At 42.3% G+C, this 27,765-nt stretch overlaps 1 protein-coding gene across 7 annotated transcripts in view; it reads right to left on the bottom strand.

Moving 5' to 3' along the window:
- Window positions 1-18,701, bottom strand: part of LOC124022290 (chemokine-like protein TAFA-1) — a 44,210-nt gene extending 25,509 nt beyond the window's left edge. For 2 of the 7 annotated variants that reach the window (XR_006836362.1, XM_046337215.1), the window contains exons 1-2: window positions 17,890-18,341; window positions 15,819-15,966 (exon numbers count right to left, since the gene is read on the bottom strand). Coding sequence is in view for 6 of the 7 variants with exons in the window: in XM_046337215.1 (XP_046193171.1) it covers window positions 15,819-15,966 (148 nt within the window). In the remaining variant the exon portion in view is untranslated. Of the gene's footprint in view, window positions 1-15,818; window positions 15,970-17,889; window positions 18,342-18,567 lie in introns of those variants that run through there. The other 5 variants (XM_046337223.1, XM_046337235.1, XM_046337228.1 and 2 more) reach the window with 5 other exon arrangements.
- Between the last annotated feature and the right edge of the window lie 9,064 nt (window positions 18,702-27,765).

Below are 27,765 nucleotides of genomic sequence, written 5' to 3'. Positions count from 1 at the left end.
TTAATACGCTTAAATGTCATACTCATAGCGGCCATGGAAAACAAGAGCTCAGAATCCTTGTGAGTGGCAGCGAACCGCATCGGAAGGCACTGTTTTCCTTGAAGCAGGCAAAGAAGGTTTTAAACTTGTCCGGGAGCAAAGCATCGGTGTCTGTGACGTGGCTGGTTTTCCCTCTGTAATCCGTGATTGTCTGGAGTCCCTGCCACATACGTCTAGTGTCTGAGCCGTTGAATTGCGGCTTTGTTTCTGTACTTACGTTTTGCCTGTTTGATTGCCTTATGGAGGATATAGCTGGACTGTTTGCACTTGTCCATGTTCCCTTATTTTTGTTGGCAAAAAACTACCTATATACTTCCATTCATTTGTATGGGTTACTTGTGTCATGGGACTCGTCTCTTGTGGGGGCCATCGAGCAAAATGGAGAACACCATGGTGTTCGTGAGAGTCTCGCCTTTCCATGGTGAGAAGGTGACAGACACACAAATGTTACAGACATGCTAACCTCTCACCATTATAGAAATGGGGGAGGTTAGCATTTGTTTTGGGGTAATGTATTTATACTTCTGTAACTTTCTCTATCATCATTATACACGATTCATTCAGGATTATCCGTAATCATGATAACATCCACATTAATGTAGAACTCTTTACAAACACATTCTATTCTTATTTACAATAAAAGTGACTCAAATGACACAATACGTTATTTTCCATGAAGTTCTATTGGGCACAAAATAATCTCAAACACAACCAAAAACAAACAGCAAATGCATCAACCAAGTTTGTAGAGTAACAAGCTTGATCTAATCATTGTGTGCTAGGAATATGGGACCAAATACTAAACTTATGACTAATTTAAAACAAATAAATGAATTTGTCCTAATACTCTTGGTCCCTTAAAATAGGGGTGACTAAGTACAAAAAGTGCTGTAATTTCTAAACGGTTCATCCGATATGGATAATCTGCACTTTAACCTAAACCAAATGTGCCTCAGTACCAATACTTTTGGAGCTTACTGTAGGTGTCCCTCTTGTCCAGGTGGGAGAGGGCAGTGTGGAGTCCAATTGAGAGTACGTCATCTGTGAATCTGTTGGGGCGGTGTGCGAGTTGGAGTGAGTCCAGGGTGTCTGGGATGATGGTGTTGATGTGAGCCATGACCAGCCTTTCATGGCTACAGATGTGAGTGCTATGGGGAAATAGTCATTTAGACAGGTAACCTTGGTGTTCTTGGATACAGGGACTATGGTGGTCTGCTTGAAACATGTACATGAAGGTATTACAGACTGGGTCAGGGAGAGGTTGAAAATGTCAGCTGGTCAACATATTTTCCGAGTATGCGTCTTGGTAATCCATCTGGCCCTGTGTCCTTGTGAATGTTAACCTGTTTAAAGGTTTTTCTCCCAATGGAGCCGGTTTAGTAGGAGTCGATCTTAGTCCTGTATTGACGCTTTGTCCGTTTGATGGTTCGTCGGAGGGCGTAGCGAGATTTCTTATACGCGTTCGGATTAGTGTCTCATCCTTGAAAGCGGCAGCTTAAGCCTTTAACTCAGTACGATTGTTGCCTGTAATCCATGGCTTCTGGTTTGGATATGTACGGACGTACGGTCAATGTGGTGACAACGTCATCGATGCACTTGGAGCCAGTGACTCCTCAATGCTATCGGATGAATCCCAGAGCATATTTCAGTCTGTTCTAGCGAAACAGTCCTGTAGCTTTTAGCATCTGCTTCATTGGACTACTTCCATATTGAGCGCGTCACTGGTACTGGAATCAGGAGGATAGAGTTGTAGTCAGATTTCCCAAATGGAGGACAAGGGAGAGCTTTATATGCCCTTCTGTGTGTGGAGTAAATGTGATATTTTCGCCTCTAGTTGCACAGGAGACATGCTGGTAGAAATGAGGCAAACTGATTTGAATTTCCCTGCATTAAAATCACCTACAACTAGGAGTGACGCCTCTGCATGAGCATTTCATTTTCTTGTCTGCTTATGGCCCTATACAGCTCATTGAGTGCTGTCTTAGTGCTAGTATCGGTTTGTGATGGTAAATAGACAACTATAAAAAAAAAATATAGCTGAAAAGTCTCTTTGTAAAATAGTTTGGTCTATAGCTTATCATTAGGTATTCTAACTCAGGCGAGCAGAAACCCAAGACTTCCTTAATATCAGAGATCGCACAACAGCTGTTGTTAACAAGAGACACACACCTCCCCCTTGAGATTACCCAACGCAGACGTTCTGTTCTGCCAATGCATAGAAAAAACACCTAGATGTATGTTATCCATGTTCTTGTTCCGCCTCTGAGAAACATAGGAGTTTACAGTTCTTCTGCTGGATTGCCTCCATTTTATTTATTTTTAATTGAACATTTATTTAACTAGGGATGTCAGTTAAGAACTAAATGTTATTTACAATGATGGCCTACACCGGCCAAACCCAGATCACACTGGGCCAATTGTGCGCCACCCTATGGGACTTCCAATCACGGGCGGTTGTGATACAGCCTGTATTCGAACACTGATGTCATAAGGTGAATGCACCAATTTGTAAGTCGCTCTGATAAGAGCGTCTGCTAAATGACTTAAATGTAAATGTAATACAGCCTGTATTCGAACCAGGGTCTCTGTAGTGACACGTCTAGCACTGAGATGCAGTGCCTTAGACCGCTGCGCCACTCAGGAGCCTGAGTGCATGGTTGGCCCTGGTCAATCCCTGGATGGGAGACTAGATGTAGCTGGAAGTGAGGGAAAAACATGTGAAGGGAAAAACGTAAAAAATGATATAACGTGAAACTTCACACGTGTCTGAAAACCACATCTGACTTGTGAAAATGTAAATATGTTTGATATAAGGTCACATGTGTTTTTTTGTGATTTTTTTGTTGGTGCAAGGGCTGCATTCTTTTTTATCCAATCACATCAACCACTGTGTACTGAATTTGCTATAGCTTGTTGTTGTTGTTGACATGTCATGTGGATGTTGTGGCTAATGGATCAGTCATTGAGGCATGATCAATTCAACGGAAGGATTATCACTTTACTCTGTTTCAGAATCAGATCTTATCCAAGGTTAGGATGAACAGTATTCTTCTGCCCGACATCCTCACAGTATGTTGTGGAGAAGAAATTGTGAAAAGTGAATAGAAAATGATCAAATTGAATGTGGGGGCTGTTTGACACATTGTTGATGGATTGCTATTCTCTGCGGCTGGTGGCCTTGACTCCAACATGCAAAACAAAACAATTCCCCTCCACTCTACACTATTTATGTGTGTGTTTGTGAATGTATGTGTGTGATTGTGTATGTGTGCAAGTGTGTGTGTATGTTCTTGGAGAACCCCTGTGCCAGCAGCCACTGAGCCTGGTGGGAGTGATGTAGCATGGTTATTAATGCACGAGGATCCTAATACAGAGTATCTAAGGCTGATAACAGCTGGCAGAGTCAGAGGAGAGTCAGTGCTGTGTAATTAATTCAGCTTTAGGCCTCCTTCATTTTGCACACACAAAACCATAGCCCATTGCACAATGCTGCTGCATGTACGTTTTCTATAAACATGCTGTATAAACCAATATCTACAAGCACTAAGTACATGTGGGTCTCGTGAATGGAATTATCAATGGAGTCCAAGAGAGAACATGTAGTATGTCGTGTTGCAAAATCCAATATCACACCAATTCTGAACATAATCAGGCATGTGCAAGGTGTTGTATCAAAATATGATTACTGCTCACACAAAATAACTGACAAAATGTGGCCCAGATCCAAAATCCAAAACTGGCACATTAGTTCTCCCCTGAAAGAGACCTCGATGTCTTGTCAGAAACCCATTATTCTTTAAAAGTGCTTTCCTCACCATGTTAAATGAGCATGCCCCATTAAAAACATTTAGAACCAGGAACAGATATAGCCCTTGGTTCACTCCAGACCTGACTGCCCTTGACCAGCACAAAAACATCCTGTGGCGTACTGCATTAGCATCGAATAGCCCCCGCGATATGCAACTTTTCAGGGAAGTTAAGAACCAATATACACAGGCAGTTAGGAAAGCAAAGGCCAGCTTTTTCAAACAGAAATTTGCATCCTGTAGCACAAACTCCAAAAAGTTATGGGACACTGTAAAGTCCATGGAGAATATTAGCACCTCCTCCCAGCTGCCCACTGCACTGAGTCTAGGAAACACTGTCACCACCGATAAATCCGTGATAATTGAGAATTTCAATAAGCATTTTCTATGGCTGGCCATGCTTTCCAGCTGGGTACCCCTACCCCGGTCAACAGCCCTGTACCCCCCACAGCAACTTGCCCAAGCCTCCCTTTGATTTACGTTTGATACTTAAGTATATTTAAAACCAAATACTTTTACTCAAGTAGTATTTTACTGGGTGACTTTCACTTTTCTCAGCCTCCAGTATTTATGCTGCAATAGTTTATGTGTCGTGGGGCTGTTATATCTGGAGTATTTCTCCTGTCTTATCTGATGTCTGTATGCTCCCTCTAATTCTCTCTTTTTCTCTTTCTTCTCTCGGAGGACCTGAGTCCTAGGACCATGCCTCAGGACTACCTGGCCTGAAGTCTCCTTGCTGTCCCCAGTCCACCTGGTCATGCTGCTGCTCCAGTTTCAACTGTTCTGCCTGCGGATATGGAACCCTGACCTGTTCACCGGACGTGTTACCTTGTCCCCGACCTGCTACTTTCGACTCTCTCTCTCTACCGCACCTGCTGTCTCTAACTCTGAATGATCGGCTATGAAAAGCCAACTGACATTTACTCCTGACATGCTGACCTGTTGCACCCTCTACAACCACTGTGATTATTATTTTTTGACCCTGCTGGTCATCTATGAACGTTTGAACATCTTGGCAATGTACTGTTATAATCTCCACCCCTCAGAGCCTGGTTCCTCTCTAGGTTTCTTCCTAGGTTCCTGACTTTCTAGGGAGTTTTTCCTAGCCACCGTGCTTCTACATCTGCATTGCTTGCTGTTTGGGGTTTTAGGCTGGGTTTCTGTATAGCACTTTGTGACATCGGCTGATGTACAAAAGGGCTTTATAAATATCCAATCAAATCAAATGTATTTATATAGCTCTTCGTACATCAGTTGATATCTCAAAGTGCTGTACAGAAACCCAGCCTAAAACCCCAAACAGCAAGCAATGCAGGTGTAGAAGCACGGTGGCTATGAAAAACTCCCTAGAAAGGCCAAAACCTAGGAAGAAACCTAGAGAGGAACCAGGCTATAAATACATTTGATTGATTTATTGATTGATTGACTTCAGTCATTTTCTATGAAGATATCTTTAATTTTACTCCAGTATGACAATTGAGTACTTTTTCCACCACTGCATAATGGAATTGTATGGAGTGTTGGTCCCCTGGGGTCACACTGGCATGTATGGAGAATATTGGGACAAAGTGGGCCTGGCAGGCACCAGATGTAGTAGGCTCAGCCTGCATGCCACTTCCCATAGACACTGCAGGTAGGCTGGGATGAGACCTAGTGAAGGCATGGCTTCCTGGCTCAGAGGCAGACCTGGGTTCAAAAATATTGGATTTTCTTTTTCAAATATTGTACCTGTGCTTGATTAACCTTTCCTGTTGGAATGCACAGTCTCAAAAGTGCAAACCTATAACACCTGGCGCTCCATGCAGACTGAATCAAACGCTCAAAGTATATGACAGATTTCAAATAGTATTTGAACCCAAGCCTCCTTTAGAGGAGGTCTGAGGGGAGGGTGAGCGACATGTAAGTCAAAAGAATGTGCCTGCAAGAGGCATTATATAAGGCTATTAAACTGTCACTGTCTAGAAGGATGCAACCTTTGTTTGCGACCGCTGAAAATCAATTTTTCATGTTTGTTTCTGGCGAGGAAGTAGCACTGTACTATGTCTCTCCTTTGTTAGAGAGCATGGGGAAATGTTTTTGCTCCTTTTTTTCTCTCGCTCTCTTTTACAGAAAGATACACAATGAAAAACATGTAGCTTGCAAGCAACATTAAAATGGAATAGCCTACGTATAACCACTGCCCCTTACCTATATATTGTGTCTGTCTGATTTCTATATCATTTGGGGTGTAATGTTTGGGTGTCTGTCAATTTAAGTACTTATTTGCACTGAGAATTCAAATGAACATACTGGGAGTCGAGAACACAAACCCAATGTTGATGTTTTTTCAGGGCAATTGGGAAAAAAACATTCAGCCGAGTGAAGTTCAATCCAGTATTGTCTGAGTTCAAACCCTGCCAGTCGTAGTGTAGATAATAATAATAATAATAAATGCCATTTAGCAGACGCTTTTATCCAAAGCGACTTACAGTCATGTGTGCATACATTAGATGAGAGGGACTAGATGAGTGAGACCACCTCAGGCTTCTGTGTCCTCCTAATTCTTATTTGTTGTCTCTCTGTGGACACCCAGTGCCGCTTCAAGCCTTTTGGGGGCCCCAAGCGAGATTTGGCCGGGGCTAGCAATTACCTAGCAATCCCCACAAAATGTAGCTGCCATGGGCTAATTGAGGGACTGACATAACAAGTGGAAAACTGCTGATGCACTACCAAATTTCGAAATTTCACCTCGTGTATTCTACTTTTCTAACTCTCAACAGTAAGTTGAGACCTTGACTGAGTTGTTTTTTTTTGTGTGGGGGGTTGGGCCCCCTTAGAGTGTGTGGGGCCCTACACGCAGCGCCTAGTCTGCTTATAGGAAGAGGCAGCTCTGTTGACACCTTCAGATGGAACTGAGATTCAGGCCAACCACTCAATAGAATTCTTACCATTTAAAAACACTTATTTCCTCCTATTTGAAGATAGTACAACATTACAATAAAATCACTGCAGATTCTTTTAAGATAGCATTATGTTTCCCTCTTCTCTATATACATTACTCTTAAGTGCACACACACACCACATGGGAAAATGGACTGTCTAACAGATAGCATTAAGCATTTAAAAGTCCCTGTCAACACACCCCTTTCATACACTTAAATACTATATAACCTTATCATTTATATAACCATATCACTACAGATTAATTGTAGGTGGCATTGCTTGTTTGTTTTGAGCAATATGGTTCAGTTTGTAAAGTAAGTTCAAACCATGGGACAAAGCCTTATGTATGAGTTAAAGTGTATGAGTTCTAGAGATAATGTGTGATCAGAAAAACACAATACAACTTTGTAACAGTGGCAAGAGTGCTTTACGTTTGAGTGCTCTAGTGTGTTTCCTGTGATCCCTGTTGGGGGTGGATGGTGGCATGTCAACTCAGGACCCTAAAAACAAAGCCGACGCCCCTTTTGCATGCACGACAACCACAATCTGTTCCTGCTGCTGTTCACGCTCATTGCACGGAATAAATACGGCACCTTGTGAATCATGCAACCCGTGGCTCGCACGTCTGAGAGTGAAGCTCCGGCTGCTGCTGCATCCTATAAGTACAGCTGAAGGGTGGAGAGGAGTACACTACCTCCTCCTGATTCACTGGACATAAATAATCATCTATTCAGGAATCCTACCTCCAGCTAGAGTTAGTGCGTGCTGGGCCTGGGACACTGGAACCCTTGGGATGCTTTGTGTTGTTTTTGCAATACATTTCAAATTGGCTCAAGGCAATTATACACATAGACCTACCTTTGTTCAAGGCTTTCAAAATCAATGTCTGTTGTTTGGAATAAGGCGTTGTTCGTGTTCATATTGGACCATGTGAGTTGCATTTAGCCGTAATCAGCATATTAAAACCTTTCATTGCACTATGCCTACCATTTATCCTGCTTAGAGAACCTGTTTACCTCTACAGCCCAACACTTATCATTGGCAAGGAAAAAAATTATCTCCAGCCCCTTGTGATCTCAATTTCCTGTGGTAGTACCAGTCACTGAGAATTTAAGACATGTCACCGGCTTCAATGATTGGCCCAACGGTCCACAGCCAATGTCCTTCCTGCCACCAATTCATGACCCGTCAACCCCAATACTGCTACCAATCCAACAGCCACACAACACACAACGCAGAACAAATGCCCTGATGTCACTGTCAATCCAGGCATCCCATTCTGCTCTCATAACACTGGCATCCCATTTATCCTGGCATGAGGACAAGACAAATTATGGTATTCAGGAATAACAAGGTTTTTACTCTTTCCCCTGATCCAGAAAATTAATGATGGTATGCTTCCTACAAGATTAACTAACCACTATTCATATTTTTGGTTGAATTTGAAATCTCTCTCAAATCCTTGTCGGAAATGTGTGTTTGTCGAGTGTATTGTCTTTACAGCTGTATGCCAACATCCCAAGTGATTGATTCTTCAGAGGGAGAATGTAATTATGGTCTGTACCATCACAAAGCTCATAGAACAGCAGCACTGATGTCTCAGAGGAGATTTCATAAGGCCATTACTCGATAGCTGGGAATCTCAAGCTCAGAAAACATGTTCCCCTTCATTGTTGTTTAGAAATGTTTATGGGACAGACACACAACTGAAACATTCAGCATTACAGTCCTATATTAGTCCCATCTAATGTGTGTATCTATTTTTAAACAATTTCTTATTTCACCTTTATTTAACCAGGTAGGCAAGTTGAGAACAAGTTCTCATTTACAATTGCGACCTGGCCAAGATAAAGCAAAGCAGTTCGACACATACAACAACACAGAGTTACACATGGAGTAAAACAAACATACAGTCAATAATACAGTAGAAAAAGAAGTATATGCATTGTGTATCTGTGTACAAGGCCATCACATTAAATTGGGGTTTGTGTAGTTTTAAATAACACTCTGTAGTTTTAAATGGCTTCTGTATAGTTTTTAATGGTGCCCTGTTTAGTTTTAAATGGTGCCCTGTGTAGGTTTAAATGGTGCCCTGTTTAGTTTTAAATGGTGCTCTGTGTAGTTTTTAATGGTGCCCTGTTTAGTTTTAAATGGCACTCTGTGTAGGTCTAAATGGCACTCTGTGTAGGTCTAAATGGCACTCTGTGTAGGTCTAAATGGCACTCTGTGTAGGTCTAAATGGTGCTCTGTGTAGGTTTAAATGGTGCTCTGTGTAGGTTTAAATGGCGCTCTGTGTAGGTTTAAATGGTGCCCTGTTTAGTTTTAAATGGTGCTCTGTGTAGTTTTTAATGATGCCCTGTTTAGTTTTAAATGGTGCTCGGTGTAGTTTTAAATGGTGCCATGTTTAGTTTTAAATGGTGCTCGGTGTAGTTTTAAATGGTGCCGTGTTTAGTTTTAAATGGCACTCTGTGTAGTTTTAAATGGTGCTCTGTGTAGGTTTAAATGGCGCTCTGTGTAGGTTTAAATGGCGCTCTGTGTAGGTTTAAATGGTGCTCTGTGTAGGTTTAAATGGTGCTCTGTATTTGTTTTAAATGGTGCAGTGATTAGTTTTATATGGCACCCTGTGTAGTTTTAAGTGGCGTTCTGTTTAGTTTTTACTCTCAAGGACTAGAGCTACAGTGCCTTGCAAAAGTATTCATCCCCCTTGGCGTTCTTCCTATTTTGTTGCATTACAACCTGTAATTTAAATGGATTTTTATTTGGATTGCATGTAATGGACATACACAAAATAGTCAAAATTGGTGAAGTGAAATGAAAAACAATAACTTAAAAAAAAAAAAATTAAAAGCTGAAAAGTGGTGCGTGCATATGTATTCACCCCCTGTTCTGAAAGGCCCCAGAATCTGCAACACCACTAAGCAAGGGGCACCATCAAGCAAGCGGCACCATGAAGACCAAGGAGCTCTCCAAACAGGTCAGGGACAAAGTTGTAGAGAGTTACAGATCAGGGTTGGGTTATAAAAAAGATCAGGAACTTTGAACATCCTATGGAGCACCATTAAATCCATTATAAAATAATCGAAAGAATATGGCACCACAACAAACCTCCCAAGAGAGGGCCAGCCACCAAAACTCATGGACCAGGCAAGGAGGGCATTAATCAGAGAGGCAACAAAGAGACCAAAGATAATCCTGAAGGCGCTGCAAAGCTCCGTAGCGGAGATTTGAGTATCTGTCCATAGGACCGTTTTAAGCAGTACACTCCACAGGGCTAGACTTTACGGAAGAGTGGCCAGAAAAAAACATTGATTAGAGAAAAAATAAGCAAACACGTTTGGTGTTAGCCAAAAGGCATGTGGGAGACTCCCCAAACGTATGGAAGAAGGTACTCTGGTCAGATGAGATTAAAATTTCACTTTTTGGCCGTCAAGGAAAACACTGGCGCAAACCCAACACCACCCATCAACACGAGAACACCATCCCCACAGTGAAGCATGGTGGTGGCAGCATCATGCTGTGGGGATGTTTCTCATCAGCAGGGACTGGGAAACTGGTCAGAATTGAGTCTTCCAGAGATTTGAGACTGGGACGGAGGTTCACCTTCCAGCAGGACAATGACCCTAAGCATACTGCTAAAGCAACACTCGAGTGGTTTAAGGGGAAACATTTAAATGTCTTGTAATGGCCTAGTCAAAGCCCAGACCGTAATCCAATTAAGAATCTGTGGTATGACTTAAAGATTGCTGTACACCAGCGGAACCCATCCAACTAGAAGGAGCTGGAGCAGTTTTGCCTTGAAGAATGGGCAAAAATCCCAGTGGCTGGATGTGCCAAGCTTATAGAGACATACCCCAAGAGACTTGCAGCTGTAATTGCTGCAAAAGACAGCTCGACAAAGTATTGACTTTGGAGTGGTGAATAGTTATGCACATTCAAGTTTTCAGTTTTTTTGTCTTATTTCTTGCTTGTTTCACAAGAAAAAATATTTTGCATCTTCAAAGTGGTAGGCATGTTGTGTAAATCAAATGATACAAACCTCCAAAAAATGCATTTTAATTCCAGGTTGTAAGGCAACAAATTAGGAAAAATACCAAAGGGGATGAATACCTTCGCAAGCAACTGTACTAACATGACATCCATGTTGGGTTACTCCTCCGTCATTGCTTTATGATTGGACCAGCTAGGCCAGTTAGCTGCTTTCAGTACCGGTGCAATCAATCTTTTCAGGAAAGCCTATGATCAGGGACGTCTAAACAACAAAGACTCACGAGAGAGCAGTAACTCCAATCAGGCTCACAGCTTTCTCCAAATAAATCTCACTAAAGTGGAGATTTGACATGGAAAAGAACAGAACCCAATAAGCATTTAGTCTACTGTATGTTGTGCTGACATTTCATTCACCAAAGAAAAACATATAATTAACACACAAAATGTACTTTTAGTAGTCTAAATATACAGTAGGAGGATGTACTGTATAAAACCTTTGAAATTGTGCATTCGAGGCTATATTGTGACAGTGTTTTTTGAACCTGTCATTATTGCTGCCTCAATAGCCTCTGTAGACATCAGGACACAAACATGGAATCTTCTAATACCCTGGCATTTGGTTGGGCTGCATTTGTCCACATGTTATAAGGCCCTGGCATTTGGTTGGGCTGCATTTGTCCACATGTTATAATACCCTGGCATTTGGTTGGGCTGCATTTGTCCACATGTTATTATACCCTGGCATTTGGTTGGGCTGCATTTGTCCACATGTTATAATACCCTGGCATTTGGTTGGGCTGCATTTGTCCACATGTTATTATACCCTGGCATTTGGTTGGGCTGCATTTGTCCACATGTTATAAGGCCCTGGCATTTGGTTGGGCTGCATTTGTCCACATGTTATTATACCCTGGCATTTGGTTGGGCTGCATTTGTCCACATGTTATAATACCCTGGCATTTGGTTGGACTGCATTTGTCCACATGTTATAAGGCCCTGGCATTTGGTTGGGCTGCATTTGTCCACATGTTATTATACCCTGGCATTTGGTTGGGCTGCATTTGTCCACATGTTATTATACCCTGGCATTTGGTTGGGCTGCATTTGTCCGCATGTTATTATACCCTGGGTTTTGGTTGGGCTGCATTTGTCCACATGTTATTATACCCTGGCATTTGGTTGGGCTGCATTTGTCCACATGTTATTATACCCTGGGTTTTGGTTGGGCTGCATTTGTCCACATGTTATTATACCCTGGCATTTGGTTGGGCTGCATTTGTCCACATGTTATTATACCCTGGCATTTGGTTGGGCTGCATTTGTCCGCATGTTATTATACCCTGGCATTTGGTTGGGCTGCATTTGTCCACATGTTATTATACCCTGGCATTTGGTTGGGCTGCATTTGTCCACATGTTATTATACCCTGGCATTTGGTTGGGCTGCATTTGTCCACATGTTATTATACCCTGGCATTTGGTTGGGCTGCATTTGTCCGCATGTTATTATACCCTGGCATTTGGTTGGGCTGCATTTGTCCACATGTTATTATACCCTGGCATTTGGTTGGGCTGCATTTGTCCGCATGTTATTATACCCTGGCATTTGGTTGGGCTGCATTTGTCCGCATGTTATTATACCCTGGCATTTGGTTGGGCTGCATTTGTCCGCATGTTATTATACCCTGGCATTTGGTTGGGCTGCATTTGTCCGCATGTTATTATACCCTGGCATTTGGTTGGGCTGCATTTGTCCACATGTTATAATACCCTGGCATTTGGTTGGGCTGCATTTGTCCACATGTTATTATACCCTGGCATTTGGTTGGGCTGCATTTGTCCACATGTTATTATACCCTGGCATTTGGTTGGGCTGCATTTGTCCACATGTTATTATACCCTGGCATTTGGTTGGGCTGCATTTGTCCACATGTTATTATACCCTGGCATTTGGTTGGGCTGCATTTGTCCACATGTTATTATACCCTGGCATTTGGTTGGGCTGCATTTGTCCACATGTTATTATACCCTGGCATTTGGTTGGGCTGCATTTGTCCACATGTTATTATACCCTGGGTTTTGGTTGGGCTGCATTTGTCCACATGTTATAATACCCTGGCATTTGGTTGGGCTGCATTTGTCCACATGTTATAATACCCTGGCATTTGGTTGGGCTGCATTTGTCCACATGTTATAATACCCTGGCATTTGGTTGGGCTGCATTTGTCCACATGTTATAATACCCTGGCATTTGGTTGGGCTGCATTTGTCCACATGTTATAATACCCTGGCATTTGGTTGGGCTGCATTTGTCCACATGTTATAAGGCCCTGGCATTTGGTTGGGCTGCATTTGTCCACATGTTATAAGGCCGCCCTGGCATTTGGTTGGGCTGCATTTGTCCACATGTTATAATACCCTGGCATTTGGTTGGGCTGCATTTGTCCACATGTTATAAGGCCCTGGCATTTGGTTGGGCTGCATTTGTCCACATGTTATTATACCCTGGCATTTGGTTGGGCTGCATTTGTCCACATGTTATAATACCCTGGCATTTGGTTGGGCTGCATTTGTCCACATGTTATAAGGCCCTGGCATTTGGTTGGGCTGCATTTGTCCACATGTTATTATACCCTGGCATTTGGTTGGGCTGCATTTGTCCACATGTTATTATACCCTGGGTTTTGGTTGGGCTGCATTTGTCCACATGTTATAAGGCCCTGGCATTTGGTTGGGCTGCATTTGTCCACATGTTATAATACCCTGGCATTTGGTTGGGCTGCATTTGTCCACATGTTATAATACCCTGGCATTTGGTTGGGCTGCATTTGTCCACATGTTATAAGGCCCTGGCATTTGGTTGGGCTGCATTTGTCCACATGTTATAAGGCCGCCCTGGCATTTGGTTGGGCTGCATTTGTCCACATGTTATAATACCCTGGCATTTGGTTAGGCTGCATTTGTCCACATGTTATAAGGCCCTGGCATTTGGTTGGGCTGCATTTGTCCACATGTTATTATACCCTGGCATTTGGTTGGGCTGCATTTGTCCACATGTTATAAGGCCCTGGCATTTGGTTGGGCTGCATTTGTCCACATGTTATTATACCCTGGCCCATTTGGTTGGGCTGCATTTGTCCACATGTTATTATACCCTGGCATTTGGTTGGGCTGCATTTGTCCACATGTTATTATACCCTGGGTTTTGGTTGGGCTGCATTTGTCCACATGTTATTATTCCCTGGGTTTTGGTTGGACTGCATTTGTCCACATGTTATTATACCCTGGGTTTTGGTTGGACTGCATTTGTCCACATGTTATTATACCCTGGCATTTGGATGGGCTGCATTTGTCCACATGTTATTATACCCTGGGTTTTGGTTGGGCTGCAGTTGTCCAAATATGATAGCACATACTATATTATACTCGCGTGTGACTGAGCGATGAAACAAAGGTGCTGTAGCGAGAATTACTGTCCTGACACTGACATGAAATGTTGAATACAAGAAGCAGTTGACCTGCTTTACCACTACTCAGGCGTTGGAAATAGAACAGCCACTGAGGAGTGCTGCACGCTCAGTTAAAAGCACTGGCACAGCTCTCTTTGCAAAGCCTTGACAAGATTCACTATGCAGCTTTTGAATGATTCTCTCCTATGTATACTTCCATTCACAATATCCATAACTTAGGCTTCCTGAAAACAAAAGTACCGCTGGTCCAATTTCAATTCAGCACAATTTCATAGAGATTGTAATCACCCGAACCAAAAGGAGGAGAATCGTTTGTTGGTAAATTAACTCATATATCAGCATGAGAGTTATTGTGGCTGAGGTGGACCCAAGAGTAAATATTTCCGCCAGATCCTGCAAACTGTAGCTCAAAATGAATAAACACAGTCTTGCCATGTTGGTTTGGAATTTTGAAGCAAACCCTCTGTACACAAAAGACAAATGTAACACAGTGCAATGTGTATGCTAGATAGCTAATGGGTGATTAGTCCTAGCTAATTAGCCTGTCATCCATTAGAAAATAATGGCTTTGTCAAAAGAAGCCCCCTGTGACACCACACACAACACACCTTTTCTAAAGTGGTTAACAGGTTGAAGTTTATTGGGATGTCTTGTCCTGGAGGCAGAACTTAGCGACTTCAGCTAGATGGGCCAGCTGCAAAGTGAAAATTGGCTAAATTGTAAGAATGTATGACAACAGAAGTTCACTTTTTGACCTTAATTTAAGGTCAGGGTTAGGTATTAGCAATGTGTTTAAGGTTAGGGTTAAGGTTAGGGTTAAAGTTAGGTTTAAAATCAGATTGTATGACTTAGTGCCTATGCTAGCGAGTGACCACTCTGCAGAGCTGTCACGACTCCTACCAAAGGTGGCTCCCCCTCCTGTTCGGGTGGAGCTCGGCAGTCGCCGTCACCGGCCTACTAGCTGCCACTGATCCTTTTTTCCTCCTTGTCTGTTTATTAGTTACACCTGTGTTTAATTAGGTTTATTGGTGGGGCTTTATTATCCAGCCGGCCCGCCTGCTGGGTGTGCGGGATTATTCTCTGTGTACTATTGTGCACGACTGTAGGTCACGGTTGTCCGTGGATGTGTTATTTTCTGGACTGTTTAGTTCCCCGTGTTTTGGGGCATTTGTTTGGGTTGGCGTCGGTTTCACCTTTGTAGTGAATTAAAAGTACTGCTACACTGAATTCTCTGTTTCCTGCGCCTGACTTCTTCCTCCACTCCACTCCGGGCATTACAAGAGCTGCCTCTAGAACAAGATTACATTAACCTGAAATACATTAACCTGCAAGAGGTTAGGGAAAGTTGGTCATTTTTTCAGTGACTATTTACAAAGAACAAAGTTCTACGTAGAATATACGTATATGAACCACGCCCTCCTCCCTATCTTGTTTTGTTCCAGTAAACAACCATTACTCTGTACCGCAATTATCCATACAAAGGCTATAAAAAGGGACAAAACCTTTTGCAATGTTCCATTGGACCTACATTTAAACAACTCAAAAGTGGAACAAAGCAGAGGTAGAAGTGGAGGAGGGTGTTGTTGATGACTCACCAATCATGTGAATGGAAGTCCTTCCAGGCCGTGTCACATGGTGCGGCTGTAGCTGTATGGTCTCATAGAAGGTGGCCTGGCAGAGCTGGATGGCTGTCCCACTGACCCAGAGGACCAGGCAAAGCAGCCAGGACATGACAGCACACATCTGCTATAGCAGGGGGGGGGGCACAGTCAAAGGTCATCATGTCACACACGCAAGCACAGATGCCTTCATGACCAAATGAAAGCACACACGTGCGCATGCACACACACAGAAGCACACAAAACCATGTCCTGGCACATTGACCCAATGAACTTCCACATAAACCTCATAATAAACAGTGTATCATTCAACGTGATAATCAACTGCTCGTTTGTGATCTTTTTATTCCTGCCCTATTTTGTCCCTGAGCCACAGTGCAGCAGCAAATGTGGAATGGTCCCTGGAGACTTATTCCATGCAGCTGAGATTTCCCCTGACAGGCTGAATCCCCCTCTTCAACCTGACTATCTCTTCTTGCTTGCCTTTAAACCAAAATTTGAAATAAAAAAGAAGATTTCTCTCCTGGTTCGCAGGCAGTTAGCTGCCATCTCTTTTCTATGGGTGTCTTTTGGATGTCACAAGGCTGTGAAAGTGATAGAACCATAATGGGAATCAACAGTCATGTAATGTATCTCACAAAGCTGTTTAGATAAGGGGTCTTCAAGACACATACAGATCCCGGGTTAAGGTTAGGGTTGGGTTGAGAATGATTCAACTTTGTAAATAATTGCCTCTAAAAAGATATTGGCATCAACAAACGTGGTGATAGCATTACATTGTGATTGTATTCAACAGATTACAAAAATGTTCATTTTTAGTGAAGCTTGTGAAAGAGAAAATAGCTTTTGGGCAGGTGCCTTTGTCATGTAGTACGATTTTTTATTAGATTCAGTTTCAGTGTTGTTTTTTTTCTCAGTTATAATCTAAATAATTACCACTGTCAACATATCTTTACATCAACAAACTAGAGGTGTTGCCTGCAAGCAGTGTTTCGGTTCAACACATTACAAAATGAGATTTTTTTTCGGGGAGCATATCAAAGTAAAATCTGCTTTTATGCAGGTGTCTTTAATAGGTAATGAGATTTTGTATTGGATTAGGTTTTAGATATTATTTTGAATGTAGCCTACTGTGTCTGTGCTTCCGCCTTGGATTGGCTTTCAATGATAGTGCTTCAGAGAAAAAAATGTTGCTGGCCTTTTGCTATTCATTCCACATATCCTACAGTATAGATATAGGATCTTCATTTGAGCCAGTTTGCTACAGCAATAAAACCTTCCAGCAGTAACAGGAAATTGAATTATTATGTGGATTATAATTAATTAACATTTTTGTTGGGGTTGATACATTTTCCGTAAGTGAAAATCAACTGACTGAAATGTCTAAATCCAAATAAAAAACTTCATAAGCCTTTTTAAAGCTTAAATACATTACAAGTGTTACATTTCCTTACATTGCAGGAGAAACAACAGGGTGATCACATTAAGATCCAATCGTAGTTCAGCCTAGATATTAAAGTCTCTGTTTTCCCTGTTTAAAGGACCTTACATCTGTAAAAAGGTGGCATAGTCTGCAAAACACATGACATGTATTTTCTTTCTAATGCACTATCGATCTTCTCATATGTGTTCATGTACAGTAAAGTACTGTAGATAACATAATTGGCCCAGAACATTTCCAAAAACTGTCAGTACATTTGATAATTCAAACATTATGTATTTCAACAGACTGGATGTAACCTTTGGAATAAATCAGCCTTGGAATAAAAGAGGAACATGAAATCCACAAGATTATGCAAACAGTAAATATTGTAAAAGTAATGTTACTACAAATTGCAAGCAAATGTATGTCATAAAAACAGAGCACAGTACTTTTAAGGAATTTTCTTAATGCATAACTACGTACAAACTCACTTAAATCTAAGTGATGCAGATTTTATGAAACGGTCTCCATATTTGTTCATGTAAAGTCCCTTGGGTACAGTTTTATTTATACTTCCATCGAAACACTAAACATCTCTCCTCCTTTATACAGTAAATCTCCTACCTGAGTAAAGATCCTCGTAATCCTGGTAGAGTAAATTATTATTCTATCACATTATCTTAAATCCATCCATCCCGAAGCTGATGTGAATCCCCCCCACAACTTTATCCTTGATTTAGGTGTCGAGACTCCCAAACTCCTCTGACACTTCACGGCTTGCCCTCCTTCACTTTGTCTGAGGACGACCAACAATGAGCACAGAGACTGAAACAGATTTAGAGCCTTGCCATTTCCTCCTTTGAAATATCACTGTATTCCCTCGAGGAGACCCTGGCACTGACACAGAATAGATTTGCCTCTTTGCGTTTACAGGCACATACAGAGTGATCCTTAATTAACTGCTGTAGAATCTCCCCTCTCACTCTCTCTTTCTCTCTTTCGCTTTCTCTCTCGCTCTGTCCGTCTGCGTCCTCCTCCCATTGACAGGCAGTCTCTGAGCACACGTTCTAGCTCTGTCCCCCTCAGCGAGCACTAAGTAATGACTGTTCCTCTACAGCCTGCCTGAGTGTAAAGACTATCAGGTCTTAAAGCAAGATTTCCCCAGTATCACACTGAAACGGCAAGGTACCTTATGGTCAGTCCTGATTATCAGCCTCTTACCATTGGAAATCAACACAGGTGGTCTCACATAGGAACATCCACTTAAGAACACCTATAGACACTTACATAGATTATATTTACCTAGTACATCTTACACACATTTTTTGAAGCACTTCTCCCCACAGCATAACTGTCACGCCTTGGTCATTGTATCTTGTGTTTTGTTGTATGTTTGGGTAGGCCAGGGTGTGACATGGGTTTATATGTTGTATTTCGTATTGGGGTTGTATTAATTGGGAGTGTGTATATTAGGGGTGTGTCTAGTTAGGCTTGGCTGCCTGAGGCGATTCCTTTATTGGAGTCAGCTGATTCTCGTTGTCTCGGATTGGGAACCGTATTTAGGCAGCCTGAGTGCGCGTTGTATTTCGTGGGTGATTGTACCTGTCTCTGTGTTAGTCACCAGATAGGCTGTAATTAGTTTCACTCGTTTGTTGTTTTCGTATTTTCAGTTATTTCATGTACCGTATTTTCTTCATTAAAAGTCATGAGTAACCTACACGCTGCATTTCGGTCTGACTCTCCAAACTACAGACGAAGTTCATTACAATAACATGGTAATATGACACGCAAGTGGGTGCAAACAAACCAGGCTACATTTCATGTAGGGCAATTCCATGCAAAGAGAGTGTTGCTGAGACTCAGATGTTCACTTTAAAATGTATGTTAAAAAAAAAGTAAAACAATGATTGAAAAGTTAAACAAACAATAAAACTCTATGCACATGTGCTACTTTTGACCATTTCCACTGAATATTTTACCAAAACACATTTACTTGAAGAACGGTGCAGATGCAAGGTTGTGCTGTTGTTGTGCCGTTAATTTGTCACCAAACTTTGCATCTGCATAGTTGGCTGTTTTGTTTAACTTTGTAATCATTGGTTTTTGTTTAGCATTCATTTTGTGAAAAATCTAAATCTCAGTATCACTCTGTTACCATCTAATTGCCCTGTACATTTCATACGCTTGATCCTCTTCATGGTGACTGCAGATAATATATATTCATAACCAAATCGCCACTCATTAGTAACAAGAGGTTTAAAGAAGAGAGCTGAAATCAACCTTCTGGTGAAGGATCATTCACCCTAGGCTGTTCATAAACTGGACGGCGGAGAGGGATATTCAAATAGTCAAGTTCATCAGTCAAGTGATGGTTTAATGGCTACCATAGGAAATAAGGGAGAGGTAAGTGCCATTACAAGGAGTAATTCAGCCCTGATCAGTATGTGTGGAAGACAATAAGGCTGAGAGAGCCTGTCCTCCCTCCTCTATACCCACGGTATGACTGAAAGCCAGCTCCACTCCTCCACTGCATTGTTTCGAATCTTTATCACTGGTATACAGAACACGCCCCCGGCCCTGAAATCACACTGCTCTAAAAGTGGTGAAAACATTTTCGGCTTGATTGGAAAGGTGAGGTTCATTCCCATGGAGGCCAAGGAGTGAATAAAAACATGGAGCAAGAGGAGAAAGTGTGACACACTCCTCTCAGGGGTTATGGGCATAATGTCACTTTGAATGAGCGTCTCTGCTGCGAGGCTATGTAATAATCAACACTCTGATGGGGATGGAGGAGACACGATGTGAAGAAGAGGATAACAGAGAAACAAACAGAGACAACTTAAATATCTTGGAGCAGAATCAGAGTTAGACAATCATTCCCAGCCTCAGACATCTTCAGCATGCAGCCCACAACAGGGCTGTTTTAACATTGAATGAATGAGATTTGTCTTTGACAGCGTTAGGAGCGAGCGATATGCTTCAAAGCTCCGTTGGATTAAGATACTTTGTCAAAGCAGTGCAAAATGCAAGGATCTCATTGAAAAACAATAAGTCCTGGCATCAACCAAGCACACGTTAAGTTTCTGCAGATCTGAATGCTCAGTCTCCAGGCTAGTAAATTCTCTAGTCTCCGAGGGGCTATTATTTTTCTTTATTGTGACTATATGACTTATATGACTATATCTTTATGACACACAGGTAACTTCCAAAATAAAGGAAACACCAACATAAAATGCCAGAACAGCTTAAATGCATCTTGGCATAGATTTGACAAGGGTCTGGAACTCTATTGGAGGGATGTGACACCCCTCTTCCATAATTTGGGGGTGGTAAACAGTCTCAGGCGCCACTGCAGAATTTCTCATAAGTGTTGAATTGGGTTGAGATCTGGTGACTGAGACACACACACACACATTTTAAACCCCTATGCGCCTATGAGACCCCTCTTGCAAAGTCACTGAGATCTCTTCTTCTAGCCATGATAGCCAAAATAATGTGAAACTGGACATTTTTATACATGCCCTTAAGCATTATGGGATGTTATTGCTTAATTAACTCAGGAACCACACCTGTGTGGAAGCACCTGCTTTAATTATACTTTGTGTCCCTCATTTACTCAAGTGTTTCCATTATTTTGGCAGTTACCTCTATCTCAAAACCTCTCCATGAGATGGTGGCAGTAATGCACGTGGGTCTAAAGTGAACAGTGCATATACAGTGATGCAATTGTGAGCTGCAGGAATGTCTACTGCTGTCGTGAGTGACCAAAATTCTCAAAGGTTTTGGTGTTCCAAAAACCGCACATGACATTTAGAAATTATATTAATGCTGACATTGACATTTACTCCTGAAGGCTCATTGTTTAAAGACTTCATGGAGTGTGTCAAAATTCTTAATTATACCAGTATTGTTGTTCATTCAGAACAATACAACCTGTCGAACCTGCTACAAAGAGTTCATAGTAGGAAAGCTTGATATCTTCACACTGAAATAAACACTTTCACGATTGCAAATCTTCTCACCATTAAATGTATTGCTATTCCACATGTGTAGCTCAGTGAGGGGTATAGCCGTGACTGAACAGCTCCAGTTTCAGCACCATAGACAGGTCTACTCACTACAGCATTATCAAGATGCTCTAGTTTAGTTCCATGGACAGCTCTGTTCACTGCATCACAGTGAAGAAACCCAATTTCAGCAACCTGGACAGCTACAGCCCCAATCACTACAGCACCATGCTGGCAAAGGACAGGGCTTTGTCACTCAACATACCTGTATAGCATTAATAATCAACACACCTGCAAGGCATTCTCTAATCAACACAGTGGCATGAATGTTCCACACCAGTGGTGCAGTTGGAAGGACACAACCACAGCAGAACCACTAATTGTGTTTTAGGTCCCTCTCTGTAGGTTCCTCAGAAGGATAACTTATTTTAACACTTCCGGAGAAGCCAAGACGCTGCCTTAGTAAGGCAAGCCAAACGGGTAGGATCTTCAACCACCACTTGCCTGAGGGCTCTGTGAACTTGTTTTTTTTAGTCTTGGCTGTGTGCTTTACTCATTGTCACCTGTGTATTCGGGCACACCCAACTTTTCCCAACCTCATGGTGTGTGTTTTGTTTTTGCAACAGGAATGGGCATTCATTTCTCTGTCTTTCCCAAGACAGATGGAGGGGGTTCGATTAACCCTGCCCCGGGTACCCGTGTAGGCGCGTTTGCATCAGCTGAAAGTTGATTGCATTCGATTTGGAACCGGGCTGGCTCCCGTGTGTGAAACAGGTGCCCAAGGTGAAGTCCGCTCAAAACAGAAATGATGCAATTAAGTACGGTTAGGATTCAATGTTTTCCCATGCAAAATGCTCTGCCTTCCCAATGTAAAATATAGTTAGAACATTTTAACATTTATTTTATGGAAAAGAGATGTTTCTGGACGATGCACCATACTGCCTTGTAGACAAAATGTCAGATTGCTGTTCCATTTGAGAAGGGAGCTCCACCCTCCCTGCTTTCGCCCGATGATGTAACGGGCCATAGGCCGGTTCCCCGCGGCTTAGCATAATCAAATCTGCCCATGGAGACAGACAGATACGGATTCAGAGATGAAAACAGAGATGGTGACAGACACCGAGACAGACACAGACATGTTTGCAGTCTTGAGCTGTGAATGTGCCGGCCACCTTACCAGGCTCTGCTATTCATAATCTAATTATCATTTCCTCAACTGACATTAATAAAGAGTATCATTTAAAAGCTGTTTTAATGTTGAGAAAACACAATACTTTTTAAAGAGGGGGAAAAGCCTTTCCTTTATTGTTTGATCTAAATGCATTTTCTCAGAGGCATATCAATCACCAGTGCCAATAAACCACAAGATAGCATGAGACGATGAGTGATTCTTTTCAACTTCCAATCATTAGCATTTTCATTGAGTGATTCTGTTTTAAGCAGCAATCGTGGCTTGTTTCTTAGGTCAATGGCAAACAGTTAGGGGCTGGTCCATCTACATGAGCCCTCTTGCGGGTTCAGCCAAGTAAGAAATATGATTATCTTTAAAGGGAGACCTAGTCTGAAAGCCAAGGCCTTGTATCTTATATTGTGGTGTGCTAATGTTGGGTAGGATCCCATCAAACCACTATTAGAATAATGTTGGTCTCGATCTGAGGAAGCTGGGTATTTTTAATTGTATTGCCTTCTCGTGTTTAATGGAAATTGAGTGTGGCCACATTTTACACCTGATGATCTTAACATTTAATAGATTTTTGTTATGGATGACAGTGAGACACAGATGTAATCTTTCCCCCAGCAAACACTTCATTAACTTACCAGGCACAAACTTCACTATTCTTACCCCGACGTGATTTCAGTTGAAAACTGAGACACAGAAGTTTAAAGGGGAACTACACCTGCTGATTTGGCCTTGTTTTTTTGGCTTGCTCCTCAAGAAATGCTCGTGGCCATGACAGAAACCAAACGTGAGTTGGCTTGGAGGTGATATGATGTGGGTGTTTCTTGGGTGTGTCCTTGCCACCAGCAAGACACACCCATCTGTCAGAACTTTGCCCGCAGCTGTTTTTCCGCACTCAATCACAACAAACAAACCTCCTGCAGGTTGAGTTCAATCGCTACAGGCAGATAGATGTATGGTGAGATGCCGGAGGAAGCTTTGAATAGGTCAGTAGCCTACAGAGTAATATGAGATTGCTGAATTTATTTAGATATTCGAAACTAAGTGTTTTGATAAATGTCAAATGTAGTAACAGATCCTTATTGTAACGGCTGTTGAATGAAGAAGGAGTGGACCAAAGCGCAGCGTGGTATGTGTTCATGATGTTTATTAAAATCTGAACACTAGAACAAAAATAACAAAGTTGAACAAAACAAAACAGTTCTGCCTGGTGGAGACACACACCAGAAAACAACAGTGGGAAAAGGCTACGTAAGTATGGTTCCCAATCAGAGACAACGATAGACAGCTGTCCCTGATTGAGAACCACACCCGGCCAAAACAAAGAAATACAAAATGTAGAAAAATGAACGTAGAATGCCCACCCAAATCACACCCTGACCAAACCAAAATAGAGACATAAAAAGCTCTCTAAGGTCAGGGCGTGACACATGTAGAATAAACAACCCTTTACATAATACCATAGCATCAGTGTTCTGCTAATGTAACAATGTGCACCTTTCACCATTCATTGTCATTCCTAGCCGATACAGATACTGTGCATATCAATATTTTGTCTGGTGGTAATGGGGCTACACTGGCAAACATGTTAGAGTGGTCATACCTTCCTGTGTAGTAGGAAGGAGTTCCCTGATTCTGGTGCAGAATACACAGGGTTTCCCACTCCCCATATTGACTGGCACCATTGAATTCAATAATAAAAAAATACAATTTAAGTAAAAGTTCTGTCAAGTAAAATTGGAATGCCACGTGCTAGGTCGCTCACACATTTAGAGATATCAATGTCAAGCCTGTCAGTCTGGAGTTCATCACAGCATCTTGCAAGTCTCCAAATGCTGGCTCCATAGATGCATCTGTGAACACATACACAGTCAATGTTTAATTACCAATGGAAGTTAGGATAGGTGATATCTGACAAACAATCATATACTAGGTTTAAGTTTGAACAAGTCAGACTAAACCTACCTAATTCCGGTCTCCCTATCGACGACCTTGGTGAGAAGGCAAGAGGTGAGGCTGAAGGTAAGGTCTTTGCCAGTGCCCCATTTATGGGCAGGACAGCATAGATCAGCTCATGGCCCCTCATCAAAGATACTGGTAGATCACACACACAGAGCACTGATTACATTATCAATGATGGTTATGATTAGCATGGTGGAACCAATCTGATCGCTGTATTCACCTTTCTAGTTCAGTTCAGATATCGTGATATGTGAAGTGAAATAAAATGGTAAACGCAGAAATCAGGCTGGTTCCTCCAGGCTAGGTTATGAAGGTGAATTGGGACAAAAGTCAAAACTTTTTTGATCTTTGACTAGGTTAAATGTCACCAACCTGATTAAAGTGTCCTCCCTGCTCAATATATAGGACTGCTCACAGCGAGGGCATGTCTGTGTGATGCAGAGGGTCTTCTTGCTGGTCTTCTCTATGTTGCATGTTTGGCTGCAAACTGGACATCTCTCAAACAACTGCAGCAGGCAATCCTTATAAATAACGTATTCCCTCATCTTAAATGTTTCTGACTCATATCGATGCCATTTTCAAAGGGATTAGTTGTTTTATAGGGGGAGTCGCTCTTTAAGATGTTTACATAATATACGCTCTGGTTTTTGGTTTCTAGTAGGGCCCAGGTCTATAAAAAGACTGAGCAATATGCAAAGCCTCTCTGTATAAGTCATCTTTTTGAGATCATTGCGGGTCAATATCCCCCATTTTTACACCTTTACCCTTTTACACCTAAGTAGTTACATCAATGCATGCACATGCAATTTTGAAAGGGATTAATACAGTAGTGCAATCTTAGGCAGAAAATAAAGGACATACAGATGCATTTGTTCATAACTCACCATTCTTTTATCCCAAACTGCTGATGACAGTCTCTTGGGAGAGCAGATGCTTTGCCTTCTGGCCCAGGGCCTCAACGTTCCATCTCAGTAAGTGCCTCTGCATCTCCCCAGATCTGCTATAACAACTCTCTATTATTCTCTTCCTGCAACCAGGTGCGGAAAATATTCAATTATACAGTATATTATTTTCTTGCTTTTAACAGTAGCTTTGTTGGCCTAATTTTTTTATAGATAACTTTGACACCTTTAATAAACAGAAGATGCTCTACAGGAATGCAAAGTACATCAAAATCATCTTGACTCCTGGACCATGTCCTGCATTTCAAGGCTGCATTGAGACAATGGCTTATCAGTGACCCAAGCCCTGCTCAGTAAATCTCTACCATTGTGTTGCTGAGTTGTCGTAGTGCTGCTGCAAATGTACATTGCCCTAGGGGCGTTGGCAGTCACAATGTAAGTAACCTAATTTATGTCCCTCTAACTGCCTCTGTCGATCCTACAGCTATTGCATGTATCAGACCTCAGGATAAGACCCAGATGCAGACAGTTCGAGGTAACAAACATGTATTACAAAACAGGGGGCAGGCAAATGACAGATCAAGGTCAGTAATCCAAAGCAAAGTCCGAATGGTACAGAACGGTAGGCAGACTCAGGACAGGCAGAGGTCAATAATCCAGGGCAGTGTCACAAGGTACAGAACGGTAGGAAAGCTCAGTGCAGGCAGAATGATCAAAACTGGGGAAACAGGGACTAGACAAAAAAAACAGGAGTATGGGAAAAACACTGATAGACGAGACAAGACGAACTAGCAACAAACAGAGAACACAGGTATAAATACATAGGGGATAATGGGGCAAATGAGCGACACCTGGAGGGGGGTAGAGGTTCCTGTAGGTTCATGCTCTACAACATCCGCAGAGTACGACCCTGCGTCACACAGGAAGCGGCGCAGGTCCTAATCCAGGCACTTGTCATCTCCCGTCTGGATTACTGCAACTCGCTGTTGGCTGGGCTCCCTGCCTGTGCCATTAAACCCCTACAACTCATCCAGAACGCCGCAGCCCGTCTGCTGTTCAACCTTCCCAAGTTCTCTCACGTCACCCCGCTCCTCCGCTCTCTCCACTGGCTTCCAGTTGAAGCTCGCATCCGCTACAAGACCATGGTGCTTGCCTACGGAGCTGTGAGGGGAACGGCACCTCAGTACCTCCAGGCTCTGATCAGGCCCTACACCCAAACAAGGGCACTGCGTTCATCCACCTCTGGCCTGCTCGCCTCCCTACCACTGAGGAAGTACAGTTCCCGCTCAGCCCAGTCAAAACTGTTCGCTGCTCTGGCCCCCCAATGGTGGAACAAACTCCCTCACGATGCCAGGACAGCGGAGTCAATCACCACCTTCCGGAGACACCTGAAACCTCACCTCTTTAAGGAATACCTAGGATAGGATAAAGTAATCCTTCTCACCCCCCCCCTTAAAAGATTTAGATGCACTATTGTAAAGTGGCTGTTCCACTGGGCAGTTGGCCCTACTAGGAAGTCCACTGAGTGCAGCTCACCCTGCACTGTCAGCTCGAACATAAATATCACTGTCATGTCTTCCTCTGTCAAATGCTGTAATATGGCAACAGGTTCACTTGCCACACCTAAAGGCCATTCTTGACCGAAGCTGCTATAGACCACCAAGTGCTAACAGTGAGTATCTGGATAATATGTGTGAAATGTATAATATGGTACAGTGCCTTGCAAAAGTATTCATCCCCCTGGGCTTTCTTCCTATTTTGTTGCATTACAACCTGTAATCTGAATGGATTTTTATTTGGATTTCATGTAATGGACATACACAAAATAGTCCAAATTGGTGAAGGGAAATAAAATAAATATTCAATGAAAAAGTGGTGCGTGCATATGTATTCACCGCCTTTGCTATGAAGCCCCTAAATAAGATCCAGTGAAACCAATTACCTTCAGAATTCACATAATTATTTAAATAAATTCCACCTAGAGTGGGGCTAAAAAGTATTTAGTCAGCCACCAATTGTGCAAGTTCTCCCACTTTAAAAGATGAGAGAGGCCTGTAATTTTCATCATATGTACACTTCAACTATGACAGACAAAATGAGGAAATCACATTGAAGGATTTTTAATGAATTTACATGCAAATTATGGTGGAAAATAATGTGATTTTCTGGATTGTTTTCCCTAATTTTGTCTGTCATAGTTGAAGTGTACCTATGATGAAAATGACAGGCCTCTCATCTTTTAAAGTGGGAGAACTTGCACAATTGGTGGCTGACTAAATACTTTTTTGCCCCACTGTATGTGACATCTAAGTGTCACATGATCTCAGTATATATATATACACCTGTTCTGAAAGGCCCCAGAGTCTGCAGCACCACTAAGAAAGGGGCACCACCATGCAAGCAGCACCATGAAGACCAAGAAGCTCTCCAAACAGGTCAGGGACAAAGT

The sequence above is a fragment of the Oncorhynchus gorbuscha genome, linkage group LG03, assembly GCF_021184085.1.
Source record: "Oncorhynchus gorbuscha isolate QuinsamMale2020 ecotype Even-year linkage group LG03, OgorEven_v1.0, whole genome shotgun sequence".
NCBI classification, from domain to species: Eukaryota; Metazoa; Chordata; class Actinopteri; order Salmoniformes; family Salmonidae; genus Oncorhynchus; species Oncorhynchus gorbuscha.
Note: the sequence above shows the minus strand (reverse complement) of the source record. Positions and strands in the feature narration are given on the sequence as shown.